The sequence below is a fragment of the Sus scrofa genome, chromosome 16 (assembly GCF_000003025.6).
Source record: "Sus scrofa isolate TJ Tabasco breed Duroc chromosome 16, Sscrofa11.1, whole genome shotgun sequence".
In the NCBI taxonomy this organism is placed as follows: domain Eukaryota; kingdom Metazoa; phylum Chordata; class Mammalia; order Artiodactyla; family Suidae; genus Sus; species Sus scrofa.
Genome location: NC_010458.4, coordinates 79,659,938 through 79,684,874, shown reverse-complemented (window position 1 = coordinate 79,684,874; position 24,937 = coordinate 79,659,938). Strand labels below are relative to the sequence as shown.

Below are 24,937 nucleotides of genomic sequence, written 5' to 3'. Positions count from 1 at the left end.
CAGAGGAGAATGACGGCAGGAGACAGGCCGGCGTCTCTGTGGAGGCAAGTCAGGCGCTGCAGGAGCCCGGAGGCCCCAGGAGCCCAGAGAGGCTGGGAGGCCAGCACGCGGCAGGGACTCCAAGCCCGCAGGGCGCTGGTGGCCAGGCCTGGAGAGTCACAGCCAATTAGGCACAGACGCGTGGCTGCGGGTGGTCACGGAGGAACAGGCTTTTACTTCTAATTACTAACCCCCTGACGGGCGATAAAGGTCGCGAGGTGCCCACCGGCCAGCTGGCCCCCTCTGGAGCTGGCCCTGGACAAGGCAGTGCTGAGGGCTCAGCAAGGTCACTGCTGATGCTCCCCATGGCCCCTCGGATCGCAGCGGGGACCCGGCCTGGGGTCAGGGACCTTACATGGCCCCCGCCCCAGGGATCTCAGCCCGATTCGGCTGAGTCCACACAACGCAGCCACACAGTAAATCCCTTGGTTTTACTTTAACGCGAACGAGCTGTAGATGGTCACCCCTGCCTGACGCAACAACCTGACCACAGCGAAGCGTCCAGATGTAGGTGGGGAAGCCACCGGCGACCCTGGGAGGACGTGCGGCCAGGGCTGGACCCGAAAGGGCGCCTGCTCAGGGGCAGACACATGCACACACACACAGGTCCCAGCTCTGACTATCCGGCGTCTCTACAGCCACCGTGTGGGATCCCCTCAGCCCCTTCCAGGACCCAGGCTGGCGCTGGCTCAGCTCCCCACCCGTCCACGAAGGAAGAGCGGACACCCTCACTGCGGCCTCCACGCCACTGGCTGAGCTTGCTGAGAACCGTGGAAGGAGCTGTGGGAAGGGTGCCAGCCTCCGAGCCAGGGTGAGAGGTGAAGATGTTTACAGTGTCCGAAAATATGACCTGATGGACCCCGCACCTCCCGCCTGCCAGGAGGACCTGGGTGTGTGCAGGGTCCCGCCGGAGCGAGGGGCCCGGCTGCCCCGGGTAGAGCTGTGAACAGGACAGCTCCCGGGCGGCTGCGAGGCCGGGCTGGGGGCTGCTTCCGGCCTCACGTGCACCTTTTCAGGGCCGGCCCTGCTGCCTCCAAACCACAGGATGTTTGAAACGTCGCATGTTTGCAAAACCCAAGCAACCTTTGTCAATTTTTGAACTGGAAAGTGAACGTTGTTAGGGAAGCAGCAGTGGCTTCGAGTCTGAGCCATTGCGCACAACGCCCAGGAGCCCTTTTCCTTAAAAGACCCCGTCCTGCGTTCGCGAGCACCCCCGGCAGGCGGCAGGCGCGAGGCGGGGCTGACTCTTGAAGTCCAGTGTCATTTTATACACTCGTACGGCGACGTTGCGCGTGGCCTGGCCTGAGCACCAGCTGGCTCCTCGGCCGCCCGCCCCGCGCGGCACCCTGGCCGAGAGCCCCGCCTCCGTCCGCCTGGGTCAGCGGCTCCTAAGCGCGCCCCACACAGGGGGTTCACAGCTCGAGCTTTGCTCTCTCGGGTTCCATGCCCGGCTCTCACGCAAGGACCCGGGAGAAGGCTTCGTGATTGCCTTCAGTGGGGCACCACTGTCCCAGTGGGCCACCTATCAACGGCGTCCAGCCAACTATCCCCTGGGTAGTGAACACGAACCCTGGAAAAACACGTACAACAAACACCACACTGGAGAGACCAGACAGAGGCGGAAGCCAGACGGCCCTCCGCTTCGAGGAAGGGACGGGTCCTGGCTGGTGTCCCTGTTTTTGCATGGCTTTTTTCCAGAGGGTGGGCCCCAGCTGGAGCCATGCAGAGGAGCTAAAACTCGGATGGAAACCTCCAGTCTTCCTGGACCGAAAACCCAGAGGATATAGATCAGGGTGACGTCAGCGGCGGCAAAGAGGGGTGACATTCCGGGAGGAGAGAGCCTGAGAGGACGAACCCCAAATTCTGTGGGAGGATCCTCTCCATCTCTGGATGATCCTGGAGGACTTACACACAGAGGGGCAGGTCCCAAGCAGCCGGCAGTAGCTGAAAATCCAGAGGTTTCAGCTGCTGTCAGCACAGGGAGGTGCATCTGGAGTTTCGGGCCAGTCTTGGCAAAATCGCAATGCGGCAACGACACCACCCCATCAGCGCTCTGCAGAGGAGCGTAACAGAACACAGACCCTCCACCGCGGAACAGCCACAGTGGCCTGGAAACAACCCAACAGTACCTGATACGTGAAAACCAGGCAAACAGGGTCCGTAAATCAGCGAGGACCTTGGTCCAGACACGAATTAGCAGACGAGGCTGTAAAAACAGCTAGTATAACCACGCTCAAGGATGTAAAAGGAACTATACTCGCAATGAATTAACGAATAGTAAATCTCAGCGGTGGAACAGGCATTGGCGATTTTTTTCCTCAAAGAGCCCGATGGTAAATGGTTTCCGCTCGTGGGCCACACATTCCGTTTTTCAATTACTCGGCTCTGTCCCTAGAGCACAAGGCAGCCATGACATCCATAAACAGCCGCGGCCGTGTTTCAATACAACTTTACTTACAAAACAGGGAGACAGCCCTTGGGCGTGGTCTGCGGGCCGCTGACATAGACGATATCTAGAAAAAGCAGAGTTCTAGAACGGAAGAGCTCAGCCTCTGAAATTAAAACGCCTGCAGGCCTAACAACAGGGAGAGCGAGCAGAAGAGTGTAAACTTGAAGACAAATCATTGAAATGATCCAACCTGGGTGTTCCCATCGTGGCTCGGCAGTAGCAAAGCCGACTAGTGCCCATGAAGACGTGGGTTCAATCCTTGGCCTTGCTCAGTGGGTTAAAGGACCCAGGGCTGCCGTGACCTTTGGTGTAGGTTGCAGACTCGGCTTAGATCCAGCGGTGCTGTGGCTGTGGTGTAGGCCAATGGTTACAGCTCCCATTTGACCCCTAACCTGGGAACCTCCATATGCCGTGGGTGTGGCCCTAAAAAGACCAAAAAAAAAAAAAAAAAAAGTGTAAAGTGAACAGAGCCTCCGTGGCCTAAGGGACAACAGCAGAAGGTCCCAGGTGGGTATAAGTGGAGTCCTAGAAAGAAATGTGAGGAAAAATGGGGTAGAAAAGAAATCTGAAATAATAATGATCAAGACGCCCCCAGTTGGGTGAAAGACAAATGTGCAGACCTGAGATCGCGTCAGATCCGATGGTTTCTCCTGCCTTATCTCAGGTGAAGCTGGAACAGGGGCGAGAAAACCGAGGGTCCAGGGCAGGTATACTCGGGGAGAGGAGAGCTAAAATCGCAGGTCAGAGGCGAAGGGGGCGCCCGGACGTCGGGTGAGCTGGGTGGGGGCTGGGCCACTGAGGCCTTAGTCACAAAAGAACTCGGTGAGCTCGAGCTGTGACAGGTACAAGGGCAGGAACCGGAGAGGCAGGTGGAAAAGGTCCAGGCCCAGGTCCCCTGCCAGCGCCACCCCGACGCCTTCCCCAGCGTGAGATGTGAGGGGCCGTAGCACGGCATGTGCTCGTGACTCTGCTTTTACAGAATGAGGAAGCGGGAGGCTAAACGAGCCAGAAAAGGCATTCTTCAAAGTTTTAAGGTGGAAAAACATAAAAAATTAATGACATCATAGGGCGCTCTTGTGGGAGGAGAAAGATCTTGACCTTGGGAGCGCTGGCCATCGGTGGGGGGCTCGGACCCGCGTGTAAAGATGGAGGCGGAGGTGGGGGGGGCCTGGACCCAGGCACAGGCCAATTCGCCTCGGGATGGGCTGGGGGGTCACCAACAGAGCCCCGTGGGGAGCAAGGTGACATCTCCTTGAGCTTTACACCCTCAGGCAAAAAATTCCAGCGTGGCCATTTTCTCTGAGGACATCTCTTGTGCAGATAAGGGGTGTGAGCAGCATCCCCAGGTGTCGTAAACCACGCCTGCCACTCACGTGGCTGCCTGTCGCCCCAGCCACGGCTATCAGGGTGCTCCCAGCCCCGGCCCCCAAAGCCAGGACTTTGTCACAGCTGCAGCCCAGACACACAGCAGCAGGAAGCCAAGGGGACTCTTGACTTCTGATGTGGATGTCTCCCGGCTGGAGGGCAAAGGGCGCCCAGGCGGCGGAGACCAGAGGACCCGCACGGACCCAGGCGTGTGAACCACCCTGGAGGCCCACAGCTCAGGACACCCTCGCGGCAACAGCTTTGCACCCCAAGCTTCCTGCCACGCGCCAGACCCAGACGCAGGTGGCAGCACTTTTGGAGTCAGGGTCTCTGCGCCCTGGGGCTTCTGTCCCCAGGGACCTGTGCTGCTTCTCACCAGCAAGTGATGATTTCGTGCCTTTGGGACGTGGTGTCCTTGTCACAGAGGACAGTCCAGTCCTTTCTGGGCTCTGTTGTAGGACGAAAGCCAGACTCCTGCAAGGAAGGTGGGTTAGATGCTTCCTCCTAAGCCAGATGGAAACAAAAGGGAAGGGTGTCATTTATGTTCTTTATTTTAGGTTTCTGGCCAGGCCAGCAGGAAGTAGGGATCTGAAGACACTGCACCCCGGCCTTACACCCCTCAGCCCACAGGGTCTCCGGGCACCAGGGCAAGTCTCCAGCCAGACCTGCCACCACTGGGGGCAGGCGGGGTGGTCCTTGAGCATGAAAACCAGTGGCCAAAGCTCGGGGAGCAGGGAGTGCAAGCAGAGCAAGGGCGGAAGCAGCGGGGGAGGGCAGGGCGCTGCCCTTGCTGGAAGGCGAGTGCATCAACCGTGAGAAAAGACGGAGCAGAGACTAAACGCTCGGCGGGGAGTTGGACGGAGAAGTTCAAGTCTGTCTCAGAAGATAGAGAGAAAGGAGAGGAGAGGAGAGAGGACCATGCGGGGACAGGGTGAGGGCGTCAGAGTGGGAGGTGGGCAGGACCACACCGGCTGGGGCTGGGGGGGGGGGAAGACGAGCTTCCCTCAAGGCACAGCACTGCGGGGAGGGAGCCGGTCCTGAGCGTCGGCCCAGCAGGCCACCTGGCCGCTCCTGATGGTGGATGTCACTATCCACGGCACAGGCAGTCCCCAGAGGAATCGGGGTCAAAGTCACATGTGGCGAAGCATGAGTCCCCCCGACAGAAGACACGGGATTCTAGACGGGGTGACGGGAGAGCCCGGGGAGCCTGCGTCTCAGGAGCAGCAGGTCGGGAGCTGGAGCGCGAGCAGAGCAGCAGACAGTCCTCGACTTCGGGCGAAAGGAGAGGTTGTAGGGAGACGGCACGGAGATACGTGCCAGCCCACGGCTGCGGTGCGTGGAGCCGTTCCGCGTGACTGGCCCTGCATCTTGATGGAAACACGGGGACTCAGGGAGCAAGCGTGAGAGGGGCAGGTTGCCCACACCTGGGATGCTCACATCACAGCTCTGTCCCCCCCGGCCCCTGCGTGTAGCAAAGCCGAAGCCAGGAACCACCGGGAACGTGCTGCCTTCACGGGCTGGGGGACACAGTCTGTGTTCCCAGGTCATTGGAGTGGGAAACCCTAAAGAATCAACCCCGAACTCCTGCAACGAATACGCGATGAGAGCAAGACTGCAGGATAGAGCCAGGGGCTCCCCTGTAAACCAGCCGTGAGCGGATGGCGCCTGCAAGGGAAGACGCCACACCTTTTACAACGGTGCACGCAGAGAACCACGCTTCAGCCTAAATCCAGCGAAACACATGCAGAACCTACGGGAGACTTCTAAACTTGGACGAAAGAAACTGAAGACGATTTAAATAAATGGAGAGAAAGTGTACATTCATGCCTGTGAAGCCTCAATACGGTCAAGACAGCAGTTCTTTCCCACATAATCCATGCGTACAAAGCGATTCCACCCCCGAATCCCAGCAAGTTATTTAAGCGAATGTCAAGAGACTGATTCTCAAATTTGTACGGAGAAGAGACCCAAGACCCAGACTAGCCATGGCCACGTCAAGGGGACCAGGTCAGAGGAGGAGACACCGCCTGACCCTGCACCTGCTGTGGAGCTACGGTCACAGGGACGGCGCGGGGTCGGAAAGAAAGACGGCGGCCCGCGGCAGAGCAGAGAGCCGGCCCCGGCGGTTGGGTCACTCATCTCCCGTAAAGGAGCCGAGGCAGAGCGTGGGGCAGAGACGGTCTCTTCGACAGACGCCGCCGCCTCGCCCGACGTCCAGGCGCGGAGCACGGGCCTGACACGCACCTCCCCCTCCCCGGGTCAACCCCAAATGGGCCAGGGACCTGAAGAAAATTGCAAAACCAGGAGGTCGCGGAAGATAAGATCAGAGGAACCTGGATGACCTCGGCTTTGGCGATGACTTTTTAGATGTGATACCAAAAGTATGAGCAGTGAAAGAAAGAATTGATAAGCTGGGGTCAGAAGTGTCTGTAAAAGCCGCTTCCCAGAGGATGAGGAGACGAGTCACATTGGGGGGGAAAGTATTTGCCGACAATATTCGTATCTGATAACGACTGTCATCCAACATATGCAAAGAGCTCTTACCACTCCATGAGGACAGAACAAACAACCTCCTTTGAAAAACGGGCCCCAAGTCAACAGACACCTCACCAAAGAAGATGTGCAGACAGGAGCTGGAACGCGGAGTGCTCGCACCGCACCTCGTGCCTTCGGGGAACAGCACACCTGCCGCCCCAAGGATCCTTACGTCCAGGCAGCGACGGCCCCACTGGTGGTGCAGCTGTGGCGCTACAGGGACCCCGTGGGAGTGCAGACCCCTCACGGCCTCTCCAGAAGACAGACCGAAACTAAACACACTCTTAGCACACGACCCAGCAATCACACTCCTTCGTGCCCAAATGAGTCCAAAACTTGTGTCCACACAAACCCCTGTGCACGGATGATCACGGCGGCGGCATTCGTCACTGCCCACACCTGAAGCAGCCAAGAATCCTTCAGCAGGGGAGGATAAAGGAACCGTGGTCCAGCCAGACGGCGGGCGCTCACGCCGTGCTTCAAAGAAACGTGGAGTCAAACCCATGAAAAGACATGGAGAAACCTAAATGCCTGTTGCTAAGCGAGGGGACCCCTGGGAAAAAGCTCCAGACTGCAGACTGTGTGATTCCAATTCCACAATATTCTGCAAAAGACAACACTGTGGCAACAGAGAGACCAGTGGCCACCAGAGGGCTATGGGCCAGGAATGGATAGGTGGTGCCCGGGGGTTTCAGGCAGGGACACTACTGTGACAGATACGTGTCATTAGACACCTGTCCACACTCACAGGTTGCACCACAGCAAGGGCGAGCTTCAAGGTCGACCATGGACTTCAGTTAGTGATAAGGCATCGGTGGTGACAAATGAGGTGGTGGGCGAGGGCAGGGAGCTCTCTTAGTCTATCAATCTACAACTGTAGTAAAAACATTCAGTCTATTAATTAAAAAAAAAGTCCCTCCCTCTGCGGCTGCAGGGGGTGCTCCTCTGGAGGGCGTGCCTTGTGCCGGGGCGAGGCCTTGGAGGGCCAGGACTGGACGGAGATGAGGCATTGGAGGAGGAGAGGGGACAAGGGCAGTCTGAGAAACCGCCCGCTGCTCACCCCGAGGGACAACCTGCTGCCCTCGGCCTGCAGATTTCTGCCAACGTGACCAACTGGCAGGATCCTCCTGTGCTGCCACCAGGGCACGTCTGCACCAGAATTTCGCCAAAGGAAGTCCCGCTTTCTAACTGCAAAGAGTGTCGTTGCCACTGACCAGAACAGGGAGGGGCCTCCCCACAACAAGTTCGTATCTGATAACGGGAGGCGGGGTGAGGGGCAGAAACGTTCAGAAACCAGCTCCGGCCACACGGTCCCTGGACGGTGGGGCCTGGGCGCTCCCTTCTCAACCCCCCGCGCCTCAGTTCCTCAGAGTCCGCTGAGACCTGGGCGACGTGGCGGGAGAGGCCCTCCCTGGGCGCAAATCGCCTACACAGCAGCCCCTGCGGAGCCCCTGCGGACACGTGGCGCTCCAAGCAGGGGGGGTCGGGCAGGGCTCCACCCAAGCTGGGGCCGCGTGCCCTCCCCGCTCCCCGCTCCCTGCCGCCCCCGCGCAGCGCCCCCCCCCCCCCGCGCGATCCCCCCCCGCCCCTCCCCGCGCGGTCCCCCCCGCGCCCCACCCCCCATGTCCCCTCCCCCTGCGCAGCCCCACCGACCCCACCCCCCGCACGCCCACCCCAAGAGGCGTGAGCGGACCCCTGTCTCGTCTAATGTACTCCAGCCAGGCCGGTGCTCAGGCTGAGGACTGAGCAGGGCCCTGGGGCTCCTGCAGGTGGGGCCAGAACGCGAGGGTCCCACGCAGCCCAGGGCGACCTGCCCCCAGATGCCGGATGCCACCCCGTGGGCGGGAGGTTGGGCTCAGGCCTCTGGAGACCAGCAGTCCTGGCGGTGGCCCTGGACCCCGAGATCCTGCCCAGGCAGCACCGGGCTTGGGCAGGCGCCCCTCCTATCTGGGCACTAGACTGCTTTCCCCGTCACTTTTGCTCTTGAGCACCAGAGCGAAACTCAGACCACAAGGGGACCAGGGTTAGCGATGGGAAGTCTGCGGCCAGTTCCCTGGGTCAGGGCCCCCAAGGCAAGGCGGGGGTCTGGAGGGCGCAGGACAAAGTCCCTTGGTCTCTGTCCACTGCACCAGCTAGAGGGCGTCAGGGCCCCAGGGCTCTGGGCTGGGGGCCGCTTTCCCCACCCCGAGCCTGTGGCCGCAGGTTGCGAGGGCGAAGAGAGCAGGTCCTTGTGTCTGGGCAGCCTGCCTCTGGGCCTGCCAGGGCCGGCCATGGGGGTGCCCCAAGGAAGCAGGGGGTGCCTCAGGCCCCGGAACGCGAGCCAGGGGCAGGGCTCAGGGCCGAGGGTGTCTAGCCGTCAGAATGTTCTTGGTTTTTATCAAGGTAACGAGTAAGGAATTTTTTTTTTTTTTTTGTCTTTTTGCCATTTCTTGGGCTGCTCCCACGGCATATGGAGGTTCCCAGGCTAGGGGTCCAATCGGAGCTGTAGCCGCCAGCCTACGCCAGAGCCACAGCAACGCGGGATCTGAGCCGCATCTGCGACCTACACCACAGCTCATGGCAACACCGGATCGTTAACCCACTGAGCAAGGGCAGGGACCGAACCTGCAACCTCATGGTTCCTAGTCGGATTCGTTAACCACTGCGCCACGACGGGAACTCCACGAGTAGGGAATTTTGACAGCAGAGGTTCGATCCCAGAGCCCTCTCAGAAACCTGAACCAGCCCCCTTTTCCAGGGTATCCCCTGGGGGGGGGCGTCTCGGGGAGGGTGCGCTGGGCCTGCCTGGTGCCCATACGGGTCGAGTGTGCACAGGCTCCCGCCTCACACCCTGACTCCGGATCCCGCCTCTGTTCACTGATTCTATTTTTAAATGACCGTCAGATGATCCTGCCCCCCGATCTCAGCAACACTGTCCTAGAGACCCCAGCACTGGGCCACCTAGCAGCCAGGGTCTGAGGTACACCTGCTTGGGGCCAGCACCAGGTCACTCCTCACAGGCCTGGCCAGTGGTGTGCAACACCCTCTCCAGCTGGCACTGGCACCCACCATGATGAGGCCGAGACGTCATCCCACCCCAAGGACAGGTGGGGTCTGGGAGGCTGCAGGTAACAGGTGTGTGGGGGCGGGACTGCCCACTCCCCTCCTTACTCAGCATGGAGGACACGAGCCCCTGCCTTTGCTCGTGCCCACCAGGTCTACCACCCACCCCAGATGCGGTGACGGTCGTTACCGTGGGACTGTCTTGGCATTTTCGTTTTTGTTCAGCTACTGTTTGTCGATCTCTTACTCAGGCCAGGAGCCATGCATGGTAATGACAACGTCCCCAGCATGTCCCCCAGTCACCTTCTAAGCACCTGTTTACGTCCCCACCTGAGGGAGATGCGAAGCTTGCCCTGTCCCTCTTGAGGAGGCTGAGGTGTCACAGGGGACAGTAGCTTGCCCACGGACAAGGCCATCAGAGGTCCTCTTGGACGCAGTGACAGACCAGGCAGAAGCCAGGCTGTGGGAGGCTCTGCAGAGTCCTCGATTTCTGAGGGTGCAGGCAGACAGTGGTGTGGCCAGGAGCCTGGCCTGGCAGTGCCTGCCCAGGACAGGGACCGTCCCTTCCCCGCCGTGGTCCATGCTGCTTGGGCAGACTCACGAGCACGGGCCTGGCCCCGGCCTCAGCCCAGCAGCTCCAACGCGGGTCATTGGGCCAACCCCCAGGAGCTGATGAAGGTCTGAGGCTGGAGACTGCACACCCCGGGGTTCCGGGGCAGTGGGTGCCCCTCCGCATTCTCAGCCGAGGAGCAGGACGAAGATTTTGCTGCCCGCAGAGGTAGAGGGGGCAGCGGTCATGGGGAGGCTCTCGGGCATGTCCTGCTCGGGTCCTGAGTGACCGCTGGTGCTGCGTGGGGCGACGCCACCTTCCAGGAGCGCGTCCTCCCAGCTGACCTTCGTGACGTAGCAGTGCTGATGAGCAAGCCTGTCCCAGGGTGCCTGGTGCCTTCTCAAGCTGGAAAGGCCTCTGGACCCCAGGACACAGCTCTCCTTCCCCGTCTGCAGGCTCTTCCCGGCCACTCCCCTGGGCGTCTCGCCAGCTGATGCTCCCTCAGCCTGTGGGGGCGGGGGGGGGGTTGCCCACCAGAGTCCTCGCCGGACACCCGGCCCAAGAGCCTGTGCGCCTCACCCATGCCTCACCGGTCCCGGCAGTGGATGCTGGCATTCCAGAGGCACGTGGGTGGCAGATCTTAACACCACAGGTGAAACCCCAACCTGCGGAACCAGCATGCAGGGCCGAGCACATGTGTGCACACGCGGGGGCCTGTGCGGGGGCCTGGCACGTAGGGTCCACACCCCACTGGCAGGCGCAGAAGGGGGTGAGCTGTGCCACGCACCCAGCGGGAGCCGGTCAGGTTCCAGGAAGGCAGGCTGGGGAGGCCGCAGGCTGTGTCCACTGCACCCCAGCGTCTAGGGCTGGTCAAATCCAAGGAGAAAGGGAGCCCTGTGGGCTGGAGGTTTCCCGCCCTTCGCATTGTTCCGAAGCTGCTGGAAATGGGCATTTCCGGCTTTCACGTCCTGCCTCCCCAGCTAAGAACTCAACACCGCCTGGACTTTGGTCCGAAGCCTCCGCAGGTGGTGGGTTCATTGCAGCCTTTCTGATTCACCCTGGAGGAAGCGGCCAACCCGTCCCCCCCCCCCCCACGAGCAATGGGTGGGCCCTAGAGGACCCTGGTCTGCCCTCAGCCCCAGAGGCAGAGGTCCAGGCTCTTGGGACACCCCCCCAGGACTGACCAGAGCCGTGACTGGGCATGAAGCAGAGGGTCACCTCAGAGGACCCGGCTCAACGCCCCCCAGATACACACCCTCCAGCCTGTCCCGTGCCCACCATCCAGCCCTAACCACCATCACTGTGGCTCATGTGGCCCTGACACCCCGTACGCCAGGGTCCCTGGGTGGCACCTCCACCCAGGCCGCCCCCGCCCCCCCGGCTTCCCGCTTGGGCTGCCCCCCTTCGCCGTGGTCCCTCTCAACTGCCCCCCACATGGGAAGCCTGCACCTTGGCCGCCATCTGACCCTGCAGCCTGGACTCTGACCCCTGTGTCCAGGAAACCCAGGGGCCCTCCTTTCTAGAGCCGAGGAGTGAACAGCTGGGTTACAGCTGTGGACATGAGACGCAGCCACGGCTCCAAGGAAGGAGCCCAGGCACACCTGGCAGGACCGCAGGACCCTGGGACAATGGCGGCACAGATGCCAGAGCAGAACCGCCTGGCTGGGCCCTCAGCACGGCCGCCTCGTCCCACCGGGGCCTTCAGAGTCCCTGGAGGGCAGAGCCTGAACCCCAGGTCCGATCCTAGAGCAGCTGTGCGCTGTGTGTCTGGCTTCTTTGTCATGGACGAGTTTACGGGAAGAATCTTGTAAAACCAAAGGCATTTTGTCAACATTACAAGTTGCTCCGGGGCAGCTCGGCTCAGAGGTTGGGGTCTTATCTGACCGGAGGGGTCAGGTGTGCCCTGTAGCCCCACTTCCCTCCCTTGGCTGCTCCTCCAACACTCCCGCATGTGGCCACCTCAGGGTCTTTGCATGGGGGTCCGGACCCTGGAAGTGCCCCCTGACCCACAGGGCTTGCCCCTCCCCAGCTGTGCTGCTCCCTCCTCGCTGCTCTGCTCCAACCTCACGTCCTGCGGGCTCGCCTGCCCCCAGGGAGGACACGCTCCCAGCCCTGGGGGATGTTCTGCTGGGAGCTGGCCGTGTCCTGGGGGCCTGTAGCAGAGCCAGACGCTACACCAGTGTGCAGAGCTGTGGCTACTAAAAGTCAAGCATTTTTGGCTGCATTAATCAAATAAACCCGATGTTTAAACGTGCATGTCATCACTGTGTGGCGGATACTGCGCTGCCTGGGACCCGAGTCCAGGCTCCCTCCAGGAGGCTCTGGTGCTGAGACCAGCGAGCCGGGACCCACGGATCCGCTCTGCTCTGTCTTGCTCCCCAAGGCAGGACTGGGTGTGAATGGGCTGAATTTCAGCTTGAGGTGGAGCTGCTTCAGGCCTGGCCTCTCTGCCGCCCCCAGGCCAGCGTGGCAGCTCTGGGCCTGGCGCGCCCAGCGCGGCTCTGTGTGGGGCAAGCGCTGCCCCCAGCAGCCCGGCCTCCCACGGGGCTCGGGGCTGAGGCACCTCATCTCCCACAGGGTGTGGTCACCGGGCGGGCCCCTCCTGGGAGGCCATGTGGCAATTTGGGGACAGCATTTGGCGAGGGAGCTTCGGAGCCCCTTCTGGGGCGGCATCAGATGAAGCTCGCTGGGTCTTATTCCTGCCCCTGCTTCTGGGTGGGTCCCTGTGTGTGCCCAGGGCGGGCGGGCCTCAAGCAGATGCTGCCCCCGCCTCGGCAGAGCTGACCTGGTTGAGCCAAAAGACCTCAGTGTTGAGGGGCGACCTCAGGCTCGGGGTGGGCTGGGGGCTTCCAAGCTCAGATTAGGCGGGGAGGGATGCTGGTGGGTAGGGCTCCCCCCTGCACCAGCGGCCGAGTCTGGGCTTCAGCGGGAAGGCAGAGCTCGCGGCAGCCATGCACGAGGGGGGACCTCCCTGCCCCCTGTGCCCGCTGCGTCCCAGGCCTCTGCTGCCCCACCAGCCCTCCGCCGGACCCCACCACTAACAGTGTACCCTCCCCGCTCCGCCCCAGCGCACGGGCCCTGGAGCTCAAACCCTGACTCCGATGGGCCCTGTAGGCGGGGCTGGGTGGGGAGGGGCCTCTGCAGGTGGCTGGGCTTCCCCAGCACCCGCCCTGCCCTGTCCTGCCCTGGGCAGACAGAGGGGACTTCGAGGTGTAAAGGCGGATGGCGACGGGCTGGAAGGGGAGCTGTGAGGTCAGAGGGTGGGGCTGGATAGGAGCCAGGGTGCCGGCACGGGGTGGCCAGAGAGCTGCCCCAGCTCATGCCAGGGGCACACCTGGGTGGCCTAGGAGTGTCCTGACCCAGGGGCTGGGGCCCCCAGCTGAGCCGGCCTCTGCCCAGGTAGGGCACCAGTCACTCCAGGTGCCAGCGCAGAGTGCTGGGGAGGCAGACTCTGCCCAGACCGTGGGGCCAGGCAGGTCCCCAGGCCCAGCAGGGGCAGAGCTGGAAGAGTCCGTTCTGCCAGGGGAGGAGAGCCTAGGAGAGCCGGCCCTGACCTTGTCCTCGGCACAGAGCCCCCCGCACCCGCGCTGCTGCACGGTGGTGGTAAAACTTGCTGTCAAGGGGCTCAGACACCGGGAAGGAATAAACCAGGAGGCTGACTGCGCCCCAGCTCGTGAGAGCCCAGGTAGGGGTGACCTTCGGCCACTCAGAGGGCCGGCCCCCCGCCCAGCTCCGACAGGGACTTGCAGGCCTGGGCACATGGCCGTGACCCGCCTGGACGCCTTCCAGGTGGAAAGCTCCCTGGGGAGTCCCTCCTGCAGAGCAGGCAGGACCAGCGCCATCACTGCCTCCCAACCTTTGTCCCCTCCCTCAGGAACCCGGCTCGGGCGCCTTGGCCCCAGGAGCCGGTGGCTCATTTTATAGCTGGCGGCTCATTCTCCCACAGGCAGTTCCTGAGACTTTACACCTTCGGCATGGCTGTCCCTCCCACAGGGACTCGGGAGAATTGGTTCCAGGCCTTGGCTGATAAGTCTTGATTCTGGTCCTGCCAGGCCCGAGGGCCCCCTGGGCACACGGGCGGGTCTACACCTGGGAGGACGGGGCCCGCCAGGGACGCCGCTGCTCACTCTGCCTCCCTAGGTCACCCTTGTCCTGCAGACCGTCTCATGTCCTCCAGGGGTGGAAGGACAATTCAGTGGGCTGGGTGGAGGGTGCCCAGAGCCCACAGGGAGGAGGGATGGGCTGGATGTTGGCTGGGGGTCAGGGTCCTGGGACCAGAGCCCGTGAAATAGAAGCCACTGGGAGGTAAATACTGTCCCCACGTGACCCCCCTGCTGGGGAGAACGATGCAGGGCAGACACCCAGCTGTATGTGGGAGGAATCCACCAGCGCAGCAGGTGTCTCACAGAAGCCTGGGGGTCTGTGCCCCTCCCCCGGGGCAGGGCCTGGGGCCAGACTGCAATCACGCTGAGCAGGCAAGAAGCCAAGTTGGGGTCCAGGGCCTGGAGAGCAGTCTGAGCGGATAAGGCAGCTGCCCACACATCAGAACAGAGCGGGACCCCAGGGCCGAGCTCCAGCTGGGGCACAGCTGGGAAAAGGGACTTTGCATCTCCACGAGCTGAGCGGCTGTCGTCTCTGCAGCCCCGGGACTTGGGGGGCAAAGCAGTTAAGGTGTGACGACACTTGGTCCCCAAGCCCCACCTCCTCCCGGGGCTGCCTGGGGGCCACTCAGGCTCCTGCTGGTTAGGAAAGTCCCCCACCCGTGAGTCTCTTCCCAAGACTGGGTGAAGAGGGAGCTGGCGACTGCATCCTAGGGGAGCACTCTCGAAAGCCCCAGGGCCATGGGGGAGGGGCCGGGGTCTCAGAGGACCAGCTGCTGGGCATGACCAAGCCACCTGCCACCGCCCAAGCCACCCTCAAAGTCCAGGTGGGCCCGTCAGGCTCTGGGGTTTCCCAGGGTGTTTCCGCCAGAGGGTGGGGGCAGCCTCCACTCTCCTAGGGGGTGGGGGGCTGATCTCAGGGAAGGGAGGAGGGAGAGAGAGGGAGAGGGAGAGGGAGAGAGAGGAGTCTTCCAACTTCCCTCTTCCTCCAGGAGCACCTGCCCTGGTCACCGTGCCACCTCCAGGGGCCCTCCCCAGGCTGCATGACGTCACGACCGCTGTGGGGCCAACATGGCCCACTGAGCTGGTGCTGTGGCCTCCAGGGTGGAGGCTGGAGGATAGAGGATGGGACGAGGGGGAGGGAGTCCAGCCTGGTCCAAGGCCCAGCCTGACCCTGGCGTGGGCGGCTGCAGACTCGAGACCCCCTGCTCTGGGGCAGCCCATGGTCACCCAGGGTCTTCACACGTAGGGGCAGACACGGCCACTGTAGGATGGCCCTAGGGTTGCCCCCTGCTGGAGAGCCGCTCCCTGGCCTCTCAGCCCCCTCTTCCCCTTCCAAGAATCCTATAGACGCAGCCACAAGCAGACAGGGACTGGGCTCCGGGCTCGGCAGCCGCCCCTGCCCCTCATCTCTGTCCGAGGCGCAGGGAGACATCCTCTAGAGCCACTTGCTGGCTTGGAGGTGGGGCCCCTGGGCTCCAGGTGGGTCCCTGGAGGTGCTGGGTGCGGGTTGGCAGGCCCCAAGGTGGAGGGAGAAGGAGACGCTGCGGGCTGGTTGGGCCAGGATGGGTTGGAAGGGGTGGGGTCTCCAGAGGGAAGGGCCTAGAGCTGGGTCTCGGGAAGCCCAAGCTGGGCCCCTGGAGGGCCGCGGGGACTTGGGCAGGGCCAGTGCGGTGGACTCCAGGGCTCAGGGTGAGGCTGGGAGGGGCTTGCCACGGGGAGGCTCTAAGATGGGGAGACCGTGTCTGTCTGCAGTTGATGGGGAGACCCCAGGGCCCGAACAGCAGGAGCCTCCTAGCCCAGGGCAGCCTGGCCGGAGGGCAAGTGGGGCAAGCCTGCTCAGCCCCATGGCTGCCCTCCGGGGTCCTTGCCATGTTCCCTCAGAGCCCCGCCCAGGCCTCCACCGCCGGCCTTTTACCCCTCCCACGGGGCCAGCCACCCCAGGATGACACCAGCGAGGGACATGGGGCATGGGGCTTTTTAAATGGCGAGTCAAGTGCCTGCAGGAAGACCCAAGCTATACTGATCCGGGCCTGCCCGGAGCCGGTTGGAGCAGCAGCGGCTGCAGCCCCCAGGAGTCCCCTCAGGACAAGTCCAAGTGCTCTGAGACTTGGGGCAGGGCTCTCCCGGGGGAGCGGCAGATGCGACTTCCAGGGGCGGGCCCCACATCTGGCCAGGGCTGGGCCTGCACAGAGCACACACGGTCACCCCAGCTCCCAGGCGTGGACCCCCAGAGTGTCACAGGTCCACCCTGCACCGAAGAGAGAGACAGAGGGGACCCCGCCCTGCCCTGGACCCCGGCCAGCTCCCAGGGGAGCCTTGGGGGGCGGGGGGACTGGACCTGCCCTGTAACCGACCAGGAGAAAGTGGCCTGTGTCAGTGACCCCCCCCCCCACAGCAGAGGCGTGGGGGTGGGGACACAGCGTGTGACAGCCCATCTCAGTGCTCAAGTTTCACTCCTGACATCACGACCCCACAAGGAAGCTGGGGGCTGGAGGGTGGATTGAGCAGAGACCAGACAGGCAGGACCAAGGAGCTAAGCAGACACAGAGGAAAAGGCATGGGGGTGGGGGCAGGGATGGAGAGCCTTTAAAATCAGGACGAAGGGAGGGACTTAGCCGAGGGTCGTTGGCATAGCAGGTGGTGGCGAAGGGAAAACAAGCTATGACCAAACCCCCAAAGTCCTGCAGCCACCTCTCCCCAAGCCTGTCTGTCCCCTCTTTGCCAGGCCCGTCCCCATTCCCAAACCACTGCTGGCCCATCCCTGTCCCTGCTCTTCCGTGGGAAGGAGGGGGGCTGTTCCTCAGAGCCCCCCTCCCCCCAGCAGGGCCTGCCCCGGATCCACCTACTGCTTACGAGTCCCCCCCCACCCCCCGGCACCAAGACCCTCCCAGAGCTGAGCGGCACGCAGCCGCTTTGGTCCTCGTTGGCTCACGAGAGAGCTGACCTTCCTGTCACCTTGCCGGGAGTCACCTGCCAGTCCCACTTCGCTGGCTCACTGGGGCAAGTTAAGAGAAGAGAAATCCACCTGACAGACCAGGATTTTAGAAAGAGAAGCATCGTCAAGGGGAAACTTGCTCCTATAAATAGGATTTTATTGGTTTAATCTTGAGTGGCCCCGTTCTCCTTTCTGCACTGGGGACGGCGCTCCAGCCCTCAAAGGCAAGAACATTGCTCCCTCAGGCATTAACAGCCCCGACCAGCCCGACCGACGGAAACCGCGACTGCAGCAGCCCCGGCACAGGGCAGCCGCGAGCACTGCCAGCCTGGATGGGGCAGAAGGGCAGGGAACGCGGAGCCCTGGGGAGCCTGGAGCGCGGGGCCTCGGAGGCTGCGCCCGCCCATCCGGGACAGGTAACCCTCAGCCACCAGCACGGCCGCTACGGGCCCGGCCAGGCTCGCAGTCCCCGAGCCTCCCCCTGCGCGACTCAAGCGCCCGGATCCCCGGGCTGGCCACGGCGCTCCTCCACCGACGCGGGACGCCGCCAGAGCTTGGGAAGAAAGCTGCGCGGGAGCCCGGCTCTGTCCCCAGGGGCGCAGATGGGAACCTGCAGACCCTGCGGGAGGAGGGGAAGTTGCTGCAGGGCCGGAACCCCGCGCCCACCGAGCCCCAGGCCGCTTACCGATCTTGGCCAAGCTGGCCACCAGGATCCAGAGCGCAATGATGTACGGGTCCTGGACGTGGTGCCATCTGAAGGTGACCACCTGGAAGCCCTGGACGTCCCCGTGCGCGTCACCAGGCACTTCCTCCGTGCCCTGTGCCTGAGGCAGCTCGCCCAGCGCCAGCAGCGCCAGCAGCAGCCCCCAGGCGGGCCGCGGGGCCCGGCACCCCGACATCGCAGCCACTACTCAGCGCCTGGTCCGGATGATCATGTCGAGAGAGCCCTGCTGTGCTCGGCCGGCCGTGTGGCACCGGCGGGACCGGCGTTGGCGGCGCGGAGCCGAGCGAGCTCTGGGTGCGGGCTGCCGTCCCGTCCCCGCCCGCCGGGGTGGCCTTTAATCCGGCGGCCCCCTCCCGCCCCGGGGCGGAGCCTTCCCGCCCGCGCCGCGCATACGAGCGCAGACGGAGTCGCATGCCCTCGGCACGCCCGCCTGGGCCTGGCCGGCCTCCTCGACCTCCACCCCCACTGGCCTGCGCCTTCCCCGCCTGCCCGGCGCTGTCCCTCCGCCCTCTCCTGGATGGCTGGCTGGAGGGGGCAGGCCTGGCCACTGCCTCCCTCGGGGTGGAGCGCAGCGGGGAGGGGCGTGGGGGTGGGAGGCTGGGGCCCCTCGGTGGCCTTCGCGGGCTCCTGAGTTGCCTGGGGCCACTGTGGGCGCACCCAGGAGGAGGCCTCCTTATCAAGGGTGGGGCGGGGCTGCCCAGACCCCACGAGCCCGCGAAGGGTCAGAAGCCGCCGGGCCTTAAGCCTCCTGCCGCATCGTCAACTGAAACCTGCGTTTCTCAACAGCATCCGCATGTCAGACACCAGCCGCCCCCGAACCTTGGGTGGTCAGAATCCAGGCCCTTCTGCCCTTCCAGGCCCTGGTTGTCCCTGGTCCTTCCATAAGGGACCCCTCCTCTCTGACCTCAGCACCCCCAGGCCCATGAGGCACATGGCTGCACCCCCAGAGCCCAAGACCCTGCCCGACATGCAGCGCGCCCAGGAGATGCAGGCTGGCTGGGCCGGTGGCTGGGGGGTCCAGTGGGGGCCTTTTCTTCCTGAGTCCATGCTGAGGTCCCAGGGGACTTGAGCAGTGTGACTGTTCCCGGGGCTTTGTCTCCCCAGTTTCTGGCTGATGGGAGGGGGTGGGGTGGCCGTTGGTGCTCTCCTGGGAACACCGGTTTAAGTCCTGCTCCACTGGGCGGTGGCTGGGTGGCTGAGCTCTGAGCGGTGGGTGAAGCTGGTGACCTTCGGGGAAGGTGCTCCAAGGGCTTCTGTCTTCGCCGAGGGTCCTTCGAGAACTTTCAGGGCCTTTGCTGGGGGAGTAGGTCAGACACAAGGGTTGTTGTGACCATGGGGGTGGGGGCTACACTGGGACGAGCACAGGGTCTGGCACAAAGCACCCAGCGCCAGGCGCGTGGCCATGCAGCGGCTGTGGGCACGTCCCCAAATCCATCCTCAGCCCTGGAGACAGAGGCAGCCGAACGAGGCTCCCCCCCGGCCCAACACACACCCGGCTCCTCTCTCAGTCTCTAGGAAGAGTGGGCCTTGCCTTCCATGGGAAGGCCACATTCCCACCAGCAGGGTGTGAGCCGCGGGCCCAGTGACCCTCAGTCCCGTCCCCTCGAGGGTGTCCAGCGAGAGCCTACCTTAAGGACTCAGGGCAGTGCTCCTGAGAGGGGCTGCGGCCGGCTGTTCCCAGGGCAGGAGCGCAGAGTGCTGTCCTGCAGCCTCAGGGATTCAGGAGGAACGCTGCCGCCTTTGTTGGCCACTGGACAGTGTGCTAAGGAGGTGACCACAGGGTGCCCAAGGACGGGGAAGGGACGCGAGCCCCGGAAAAGGCACAAGTGAGCGTGAGAGGTGACCTTGCGGGCAGGTGCAACTCAGCTGGGAAGTGCGGCTGCTTGGCTGGTGTGTGGGCCTGACCACGTGGCGGTGAGACGGTGGCCTCCTATTCAGTGTAGGGGTTCCGGGTGCGCACTGACTCAAGCCTCCTGACGCCCACGCCCCTGCTGGCCCTGCCACTCACCCCGTGTGGACGGGGGCCCTGGGTGGGCGGGCAGCCTCCTCCTCCTCACCTCTGCCCAGGCTGTGGCGCCCTCACTCCGGGCTGCCATCCACGTCGATCAGACCGAAGAACAGTGCCCCAGAGTTCGGCCCAGCCCTCAAGGCTCTGAGGCAAAGTGCCCGGAAGGCTGGTGCTGGTGCCTCTGCTCCCTCCTCCCTGCTGTGGCCTGGATCCCTGGGGCCTGCCTGCACACACACGGTCTCACTCTGTTGTGCTTCTGCAGACACACACATGCACACACACACACGTACGTGGCCTGGATCCCTGGGGTCTGCCTGCACACACGTGGTCTTGAGCTTGAGCTTCCAGAACGAAGCACCACAGGCTGGGCAGCTGGAACAACAGACCCCACTTTCTCGTGAGCAGGAGGCTGCCAGTGCAGGACTGAAGCTTGGCAAGGCTTGGGGCTGGTGAGAGCTCCTGCCAGGCTGTGCCCTCGTGCGGTCTTTCCTCAGAGGGCAGAGGGGGGGCTCTGCCTCTTCATACGAGGCCCCAACCCCAAGGGCCAGGGTCTCACCCTCAGACCCATTTCACCCTGATGGCCTCCTAGTGACACCATCTCCAAATGCCGTCTCAGTGGGAGTTAGGGCTTCAGCACAGGCGTTTGGGGGACGCCCTGGAGGAGCCACGACCATACGACATAATCGAAGACGTTAAAATAATGCAGGTAGCCGGTCCGAGCCCTGCGCTTCCAAGTTACGACAATAAAAATGAGAAACAGTGCATCTAATTCATCACGATAATTTGTTTTTTTCTTTTTAGGGCCAAACCTGAGGCATGGGGAAGGTCCCGGGCTAGGGATTGAGTCTAATCCTATGCCACCGCCACAGCAGCCCTGAACCTGAGCTGCATCTATGACCTAAGCCGCAGCTCGCAGCAACGCCAGATCCCTAACCCACCGAGCGAGGCCGGAGAACGAACCCACATCCTCACAGATACTAGTCGGGTCCTTAACCCACCAAGCCACCAGGGGAACTCCCCATCATAGTGATTGTGATTGTGAATTTCACTCACATGGTTTATGAAAGCTAGTGAACAAAGAGGCGAAGGCTCGCTGCTTTTGCTGGCAAGACGCATGGGGCAGAGAGAGCCATCACCCTAAGTCATGGGAGGCCCTCGTCACCCCCACACACCTGAGTGGTTACACGCCAGCTCTGATTAACTCCCAGTAACTCCTGAACCCCTTGTTCCGTCTGCTGAGCCCCTGTGTGCCAGGGCCTGTGCAGGTGATGGCTCTTCTGGGAGCTGTTCAGAATCACTGTAATTGAATACGTTTTCTTGTTCGGTGGAGGGACTAAAATTGTGTTTCGCAGACAAACTGGGAGTCCAGCTGCTCTGAGGTCTGCCTGTCGGGCGTTGAGGCCTCAGGGGAGCCTGGAGCCTTTGGCCTGAGGCCGAGCTTGTGGGGAGGGACCGTTTGGCTACTCCAGTGCCACCCGGTCCCCCCTGCCCCAGGAACACCCACTGCAGGTCAGAGTCGCACCCCCAGCGCTGTCCCACCCCCGGGGTGGCCAGGCCAGAGGTCCAAAGCGGGGTCCCGGGGGTCACAGGCTGTGCCGCAGAGTCTCAGGCCCTGACGGTCTCGGGGCAATGCACGCTCAGGACTCTGGGGGCTGGGCTGGCTGCAGACCCCGACATCAAGGTCGGGGAGTAGGCCCATCCTCCCCACCCGTCTGTGGGGACACCGGAGACCCTTCCTGACCCCACTGGCCGGAAGCCCCCGCACCCTCCAGGCACTGAAGTCACCCTGACCCCTGCCAGTCTTCGCCGTTCCCTTGGCAGGACCCCCACTCTCCAGGCCCTGACCCCTCCCCACAGGGTCTTAGCTCCCCCTTTTTGGAGACAAGACCCTCATGATGGGAGAGGCCCCTACCCCAGAGTACTCCCTAACATCCTGAGCTGCCCCCTTGCCGGGACTACTCAGGATCCAAGGTCCCCTCCCAAAAGCAGCCCTGGGACCTCCACCTGCAGCCCACGCTCCTGGCACTGAGATCCCCTTAAAACCCCTCGGGTGGAGGCGTGTTGGACCCTGTGTCCCATGACCAGCCCTCCCGGGCCCCAGGCCTGGCCCAGTGCCTGGGAACCCCCCACCCCCAGACACAGCTGGACCCTCCTAAACCCACGGCGCCCAGAACCAGCCTGGCTTCTGGACTTGCCAGCAACCGTGGCTGGACAGACTGGGAAGAAGCCAACGACCCTCGACAGAGGCAGAAAGGACAAGACAGACACAAAGGAAAACTCTTAGCAAACTTAGGAACAAGCAAGTTTGATTAGCTGACCTGCTAACAGTGCCTGCGGACACGGAACTGAGGAGACACGGGGGCCTGTCCCTGAGGTCGGGACTTGTCAAGGGCTTCGTCCCCACTGTGTGTGCGGAGGCCCCGGCGCCCGGGACGGGGATGAAGGGTGGAAGCATAGAAATGGGACGAGAAGGGACGAAGGGCTTTTCTCAGCAGGTAAGACTCTTGCCTATAGGCCACGGCCCAAAGGGCTTAGCAAACGATTAGAATTAATGAGAATTAGGTGAGCAAAGGCTGCAAAATCAGCTCCAGTTTTCTGTTTGTGTCTTTCAGGGCCGCACCCGCGGCATGTGGAGGTTCCCAGGCTGGGGATCTAATGGGCGCTCCAGCCGCCAGCCGGCACCAGAGCCACAGCCACACAGGATCTGAGCTGTGTCTGCGACCTTCACCACGGCTCACGGCAACGCCGGATCCTCAACCCACTGAGCGAGGCCAGGGATCGAACCTGAGTCCTCATGGATACTAGTAGGGTCCTCGACTAGCTGAGCACAGTGGGAACTCCTCAGCTCCAGCTTTATATGTGGCGACAAACTTTTCAGAAAATGAAAGTTAATTAAAAAGTGCTATTTACCCAGTATCAAAAATATGAAATACCTAAGGAAAAAATCTAACATAAGGAGTGCAAGACGCCATAAGAGAATTCGCCAGTGAAGCATCTTGGCCTAGACTTTTCTAGGAGGAAAAGCTTGAAATTAAAAGTTTAATTTCTTTAATAAATTAAGGCTCTTTAGACTTCTGTTTCTCTTGTGTCCATTAGTAAATTGGTACATTGAATTCTCGAGAATCTTGCCCCCTTCATCAAAAATGTCTTGTTTATCGATGCAAACCTGGTTGGTCGCAGCCTGGCTAAGACCCTCTCCGGGTCGGTGAGACTCTGCTGTGATGTGTTCCGCTCTGCACGCTCATGTGGGTCGTTTTGTTTTCTTCTTGTTAGTGATCGATTCTGCTGCAGGTTCCCCAGCAGCATGAAGCTTCTCACAGAATCAGACTCTGGTCCTGCTGAATTTATGGCGGGTCTGGCTCCGGTTTCATACATGTATCGTCTCCTTTCTGCTTCCTTTGATTTTGTTTGAAAGCCTTTTTTTTTTTTTTTTTTTTTGGTCTTTTTAGGGCCACACCCACCGCACATGGAGGTTCCCAGGCTAGGAGTCAAATCAGAGCTGCCGTCGCCGGCCTACACCACAACCACAGCAACGCCAGCTTCCAGCCCTGTCTGCGATCTACACCACAGTTCATTGCAACACCGGATCCTTAACCCACTGAACGAGGCCAGGGATCGAACCTGCGTTCTCATGGATGCTGGTCAGTTTGCTTTCCGCTGGGTCACCACGGGAACTCCAGTTTGATATTCTTTTTCTACCTTCTTGAATTGGAAGCTGAGGGCCTTGATTCTCAGTGTTTCTCCTTTTTAAAAATGATTTTTCAATTAAAAAAAAAAACCAACCCAGAAAGCTCTCTCCGAAAATGGCTTTCCTACATTCCAGTTGACTTAATATGTTGCATTTTCTTTATCAGTTCAAAATATTTTCTGATTTCCAGTGTAATATCCTCTCTGACATGCTTTACTTAAGTGTGTCACTTAGATGGCGCTTGCTTAATTTCCAAACACTTGGAGGGGTTTCCTATTATTTTTCTGAAATTGGGATCTAATGTGATTCCACCATTACTCTGCAGTTTCCGCCCTTCTACACGGGTTAAAACCTGCCTTGTGGATTAGAATTGGGGCTGTTTCGGTAACTGTTCTGTGTGCTTTGATGAGACTGTGGTTTCTGCAGTTGAAGAGTCCATTTGGTCCGATTAGTTCATTGCATCGTTCCAAATCTATGTTCATTTCAGTAACTGAAAGGAAGGTTAAAATCTTCCAGTGTGTGGGCGTTTTCTCTCTCATTTCAGTCCTACAGCCTTTGCTTTCCACGATTTTTGATGTGCTGTAAGGCTGCTGTGTCCGCAGGCTGGGCTGGCTCTGACATGTGGGGAGTAACCCTTCTTTCTCCAAATGCCTCTGGTCTCAGGTCCCCACTGATGTGCGTGTAACCACGCATTTTTTTTTTTTTTTTTTTTGCGATTGTAAGGAGTACCGTTGTCCATTCTTTTGCGTCCAACCTGTGTCTTTCTATATAAAGTGCATTTTTTGGTTTGCTCACCATGTCTGACAAGGGTTTTGTTGATGCATCTATTCTCAAGCAGCAACAGGCCAATGGCCTCGGGGCGGTGTCGTGCAGTGGGCAGACGTGTGTCACCTACAGCGCCTGCCAGGGTCCAGGATCCCTATTCTTTTTTTTTTTTTTTTTTTTTTTGTCTTTTTGCCATTTCTTGGGCCGCTCCCGCAACATATGGGGGTTCCCAGGCTAGGGGTCGAATCAGAGCTGCAGCCGCTGGCCTACGCCACAGCCATAGCAACACGGGATCCGAGCAACCTACACCACAGCTCACGGCAACGCCAGATCCTGAACCCACTGAGCAAGGCCAGGGATCGAACCCGCAACCTCGTGGTTCCGCGTCGGATTCGTTAACCACGGCGCCACGACGGGACCTCCCAGGATCCCTCTCCTACCACCTGCTCAGACTGAGCTCAGAGGCCTCTGTGGGCTCAGATGTTCTCGTCTGCCTTTGAGGCCCAGTTCATCTTCCCAGGAGATCTGTTTCTGTTCTCTTCCCTTCAGCAAAGATTTGCTGGGACCACTAGGTCCTGCGCGCAGCAGTGACGCCCGACCGCCCGGTCCAGGCGTGGGAAGTGACCTCATGCATAAAAGTCAGAGCAGCACGAATGAGCCCTGGAGACGGAGAGCAAGTGCCATCCAGGTAGCTGCGGCCGCACGGATCCTCCGAGTCCCTGTGGGCGCCTCTA

The 24,937-nt window shown here is 61.4% G+C and overlaps 1 protein-coding gene across 2 annotated transcripts in view; it reads right to left on the bottom strand.

The window, feature by feature from the left end:
- Positions 1-24,937, bottom strand: part of SLC9A3 (solute carrier family 9 member A3) — a 78,530-nt gene that overhangs the window by 19,210 nt on the left and 34,383 nt on the right. The window contains exon 1 of one of the 2 annotated variants that reach the window (XM_021077063.1): positions 17,704-18,078. The exons of the other annotated variant lie outside the window; for it this stretch is intronic. Within the exon in view, the coding sequence (XP_020932722.1) occupies positions 17,704-17,917 (214 nt within the window). The 5' untranslated portion in view covers positions 17,918-18,078. Of the gene's footprint in view, positions 1-17,703; positions 18,079-24,937 lie in introns of those variants that run through there. 2 annotated transcript variants of the gene reach the window in all.